Genomic DNA, 6,000 nt, shown 5'->3' on the forward strand with positions numbered 1-6,000 from the left:
GTTTCTTTCGGTGTCTTGCCAAGCTTAAAACAAAACTGTACATTGATCTTTTGGTCATTTATGTTCCTGTTCACCGTTCAGAACCAACACACTAAACACGCACTGTGTCAAACAGGTCTCACACGGCACACACACGACGCTCAACTGAACAACGCTGGGAGCAGATGGTCAAAACCTGCTGCTTCGCAGGTGCAGCATTGTGTGTCACCAGTGTTACCAGATCGACCGTTCTGAATTCATTCACCGAACTTTATTGTCACACGTTGTATGAAGTGTTGTATGCAATGCTTCTCCAGCTCAAACACCTAACAAGCTGCAATTGTCAGTTAACTGTTTTACTAGGGCATATGAACAATTTGGCCTAACCATCAACATTCCTAAAACAAAGATATTCGCACAGTCAGCTTCTGGAACTGCCTTTTTTCAGATTTCAGTATTTCCATCTCCAGTATGCCTCTAGAACAAGCGTATCATTTCCTTTATCTAGAAAGTATTCTCTCTAGTAACTGTTCAACAGAGAAGGACGTGGAGAAGAAAATACATGCTGCCCACACGTGCTTACACATCGGGTCTTCCTGAATAAAGATAAGAATATATACAAAATTGATGGTGTATCAAACAGTTGTTATCCCCACCCTGTTGTATGGATGTGAAACCTGGACTCTATATAGCTGTGTTATGAAGAGACTAGAATGCTTCCACCAGCTCAGATATATTGTGAACATCAAATAACACAACTGTTCTGGAGAGGGCAAAGATGAACAATACAGAGGCCACCACTGTTGGTCACCAACTCAGATGGATTGGGCATATCTAGTGCATGAAAGATGACAAACTTCCCCGAAAAATTCTGTATACTGAAATCAGTTCAGGCAGGAGACCTCATGGTGCCCCTCTGAAGCACTATGAAGATCAGATTAAGAAGACCTTCAGGAGCACTGACATTGATCCAAGTACTTCGTACATCAGTGAAGAAGACTACACTCGCTGACACACAACTAGTGCACCTGCTGTTGCACAATTTGAGCGTGAACATCTTAGACAGGAAGCAGAAAAACGTCAAAGGTGTTAACAACGCCAGGTTCAACCCCTACCTCCACCCTCTATAAGGTGCAACCGATGTGGTCGTATGTTTCATGCCAGGATTGGTCTCCTTAGCCACCAAAGGCATCTGCATCCCTGAATTCAAATATTGAAAGAATCACAGGAAAAATATGAATACTCACATATGAGTATCAGCTGATGATGAAGGCAATACATTGTATGCAAATAAAGACAAATACAAACATCCAACCCCGAACTGAAGGAATTAACCAAACACAGGTAAAATCCATGGCCTGGCCGGGAATCAAACCTGGGGCCCTCTGAACCAAAGCCCAGCAACCATTCATCCAAGAAATCAGACCTATCATATCCTTGGTGCCTCAGGAAACCTCAATCCTGTAATCTAGTTTCCACCATGCACGGATCATCATCCCATGATCAATATTGGCGGCTGCAAGCATCGTCCTTTCTTACAAATTAAACAAGACCTGTAGCATGGAAGGCATTGGACACTATTTTTTATATAACCCCATGAGAAGAAATCACGTAGGTTTTAATTCGATGATGATGATGATGATGATGATGTTTGTTGTTAAAAGGAGCCTAACAGTTAGGTCATTGGCCCCTAAGGTTTTAATTCAGGTGAGCTGGGAGAGTGCTGGTGGTGGTGATTGTTTTAAGAGGAAATAAAACTGGGCAACCATCCTCTGTTAATACTTATCAGAGGGAAAAAAATGAAAGGTGGCCCATCACTTCAAAAAAGGAAGGTATCGGCCAAGGAAAGAAGGGTCCATAAAGGGTTTGAAAACTAAAGACTCCCTATGATTCGCAAACATAATATATTCGGGTTGGAAAAGAACAAGAGTTGGCCAAGTGAGGTCGGATAGGAAAAAGGAAAGTGAGGAGCCTGGCGTAAGTAAGTGGAAACAGTGCCAGGACTCAGCTAAGGGCCCCGTAGTCGCCAAGCCACGCCCCCAAGTTAAGAGCCCCTGCAGCTCCTTATAGTCACCTCTTATGACAGGCACGGGAAACCGTGGATGTTATTCTACCCCAGGGTGTTGACCTGGGAAACCTGGTGCTGGTAGTGATTATTATTTTTAAGGGGAAGTACAATGAAATATTCATCAGCACTAATCCAAAGAGGAAATAAAAAAATAAAAAAGTTTGATGAATGAAGATATCAGCAAAATAATTCAAAGGTTCTTTAGACCTCCCAATTCTAATTCTGTTGGGGTCAGAAGAGATGGTAACAGAGATCGTAGTGGTGGTGATTGTTTTAAGAGGAAGTACAATTAGGGAGCCATCTCCTATTAACACTTATCAGAAGAAAGGATTATTAGGAGAAGAAAGTTAACAGCCTAAGGTTAGATAAAGAAATGTACGACGAAGGGTTTGAACATCTGACATTTGTAGACGTACATAATGCATTCGACAATTTTAAGACTTTCTCAAAGCACTCAGGTAAACAGGAATTGAGAGTATAAAGACCGAAGAGTAATCTGGAACTTGTATGCAAGTAAAACAGCCATGATCATGTACAGCAAACACCAGGAGAATGGCAACATGACGAAAGATACTAAGCAAGCATGGTCTCTGTCACTGGTCATTTTTAATTCGTCAAACGATGGGCAAGACAAAATTGACACTGGAGTCTTTATTCACAGGAATAAAATAGAAATGTTCCAGTAGGCTGATGATACAGTTACTGTATTTTAAGGGTAGAATGAGTACTACCATCACCAATGTGTTAAAAAATATGGAGGATAGTATGAGATAGAAAACAAAATTCCTGGTGTGTGTGGTAGACAGCAAATTCCATGAACAAACAACATCAAATTGACTGGGAAAACTCTTGAAGATGTGGTAAAATATACATATTTGCAAAGCAAAATAACTAAAGATGGAAGGAGTACAAAGACTGTAACTAGGATCCATCAGGTTTCCCAGAAAAGGGGTCTTGCTCACTTCACAAAACATTAGCCTTGAGATTAGGAAAAGAATGTAATGAAAACTTGTGTGTGGAGCATCGTTCTATAGGGTTGCAAACCCTGGACAGTTGGAGCAATAGAGAGAAAGCCATTAGAAGTCCTAGAAATGTGATGATATGGACACGTGCTAAAGGACAGTTGGGTAAACAAGACTACAAGTAAGGAGATACTTGATAGTACTGTAATGGAAGAAAGGGAAACTCCTGAGAGTGCTTTCTGAAGAAAAAAAAAGGATGAAACTTATAGGACTCATATGAAGTACAGTCATTAAGTTCTGAGACTGACCGCATAATGGTACTGTGGTGCACTATAACGCATAGGTGGCGCCGTGGTGTGGTACCATGTCAGTTAGTCTCTCGTCCCGCAAGAGACAGTTGAGTGCATGCACTGGAAGCAGACGTATGGTCGTTGTGACGGTGATTTGAATGCACCTGTTGGACCTTGACATGTCACGGTTTGAGAAACGGGCAAACATCAAGTTCTGCCAGAAATTAGGCAAAACCGCTGCCGAAACGTTCGAAATGATGCAGCAGGTTTACGGTGAGGATGCATTGAGCCGCAGTGTAGTGTTTAGGTGGCACCAATGCTTTGTGCAAGGACGGGACAGTTTGGAAGATGATGCGCGTACTGGTTGGCCATAAACAGTTCGAACAGACTTCTTGCCATTTTTGTGTGTGTTACAATTGTGTTGACTTCTTGCCATTTTTGTGTAGACTGATGATGACATGGACATATGTCGAAACCGGTCCCATAACAAATTAAATATGTTGCTACATTGATTCGTGCAACAGTGTTATTGTATTGAATAGGTGGAACATCTTTCTCTTTTTAGCATTATAACAACATACAGAGTCGTGTGAGTGTCTATCCTCCAGGCATCAAGTCTCAGAACTTAATGACTGTACTACGTTTTAAGACCTCATATGTTACTCAGGAATATCGCGGGGGGACAGTACTGCAGAGGAAGGCCACAACACAGATTATCATTGATGATGGATGCAATGTCTACCTGGAAATGAAGAGGAAAGTTCAGAACAAAGAAACATGGACAGCTGCTGCCAACCAATCTATGGACTAAAACTAATGATGATGAATCAGTCTGTAAGGTCTTCAGTTTTCTCTTGTCATGCCAAAAAAACATGAAAAAGAACTCCTGTTTTAACTATAAAGCAATAATTGGAAGTTGTACACAAAAAAAAAAAAAGACAAATTTTCAAACAGGTAGTTGGGGCATGTTATGGAATACAGTGATAGTGGTGGACCTTCAAAACATATTAAGAGTTATATGTCTGACTTCTACTATGGTTTTCAGTCACCACTGATCTGCATTTAGGACTGCCAGGTGGTGATGGTGGTGGTGATTATTGTTTTAAGAGGAAGTACAACCAGGCAACCATCCTCTATATAATACTAATCAGAGAGAGAAACTGGAAGGGGTCCGACTCTTCAGAAATAATGAAGGCATTGGTCAAAGAAAGTCATGGGCCATGAAGGGCGTGAAAACAAAATACTCCCTAGGCCTCGCAACCTAACACCATTGGGGTCGGTAAAGAACAAGAGCTGACCAAGGGAGGTCGGGTAGGCTAGATGGAAGTGAGGAGCCTGCCACAAGTAAGTGGAAGCATTGCCAAGACTCAGCTCAGGGCCCCGTTGTCACCAGCCCAAGTTGAGAGCCCCTTGAGCCCCTTTTAGTCACCTCTTATGGCAGGCAGGGGATACCGTGGGTGTTATTCTACCGCCTCCACCTACAGGGGGGTTTAGGACTGTCACCCAGGTGGCAGATTCTCTAAAAATGCGTAGACTATAAGTCATATTATTCCATGATTTTCATTCATTGGTTTTTATGCATATTCTCACCTCCATTAGCCAAAATAACCAGAAGATTTCTGTACTATAAACTTCAGTACATATTTACCAAAAACCATCAAAATCAAATTTCCTTTTTTTTGCAAACATTTTTTGTAATATATAAAGTGAAAAAGTAATGCCTGCAATAATGTCCAAGAAATATCAGACGTATGTTTGTTGTTTTACAGTTGTGGTGTCAAGCCTCGAAGCCTGCTTACGACGATGCCATCTTGAGAGATCGTCACAGTCCAGCTAAGTTCCGAGTCCTGGGCACACTTTCCAACACGCCCGACTTTGCCAAGGCTTGGAACTGTCCTGCTAACAGCACTATGAATCCAAAGAACAAGTGTATAATCTGGTAAAATATTACTTGAGACTTTACCAGGGATCATCTCGAGGCTTATTGCCTTATGTCTGGAGGCACTTAATTACTACTGACCATTATAAAAACAGACTCTGGACCGATGACCTAGATGTTAGGCCCCTTCAAAGAACAACCATCAAAAAACAGACTGTGATATGAAAATAATAAGTCAGTCCATTCTAAGACAATGTTTTATTTATTTATGATTGTTTTCTTAAGAATCAGAAAATGTTAATATATATATTTGTTCTTGACTTCTTAAACATTACTTAATTTAAGCTCTTAATGAGTAAATGTGGATCAGAGTATGTAGAGTCTATGGGAAGTTTAATGATTGTTAGGAATGGTGACTTTCTGCAATAGCAGTAGCACACAAATTCATTATAAAAGCTTGTACTTTGGTATTTTCATTTTTCACAACCTCTAAACCACTGTTAAAGTGTTAAAAAAAAAATACAAAATGTACTCAAAATGTGATATCAATGTGAAACCGATTTTTGTTTCAAATAAAACTTTATTTAGTGTACATTTTTTAAATTATTTTTTATTCTTAAAATTAAATTTATTTTATGGTTCCACCTTTTCAATACAAATTATTTTGTAACGTGAGTTACATTACAGGTTGTTTTCACATGGTATTAGTTTCAACTCCAGATCTGGGTCATCATCAGCCAATAACACAAATAGTGCAAGGTACTAAAAATCACAAAACCAATGTACAAACACATAACATGAACCATGGAAGAAATAAAATGC

The 6,000-nt window shown here is 40.2% G+C and overlaps 1 protein-coding gene across 1 annotated transcript in view; it reads left to right on the forward strand.

Moving 5' to 3' along the window:
- The window catches only part of LOC136881792 (endothelin-converting enzyme homolog), a 115,857-nt gene extending 110,125 nt beyond the window's left edge, over window positions 1–5,732 (forward strand). Inside the window, exon 21 of the mRNA XM_067154229.2 lies at window positions 5,069–5,732. Coding sequence (XP_067010330.2) covers window positions 5,069–5,242 — 174 coding nt within the window. The 3' untranslated portion in view covers window positions 5,243–5,732. The remainder of the gene's footprint in view (window positions 1–5,068) is intronic.
- Window positions 5,733–6,000: the final 268 nt, after the last annotated feature.

The sequence above is a fragment of the Anabrus simplex genome, chromosome 10 (assembly GCF_040414725.1).
Source record: "Anabrus simplex isolate iqAnaSimp1 chromosome 10, ASM4041472v1, whole genome shotgun sequence".
NCBI classification, from domain to species: Eukaryota; Metazoa; Arthropoda; class Insecta; order Orthoptera; family Tettigoniidae; genus Anabrus; species Anabrus simplex.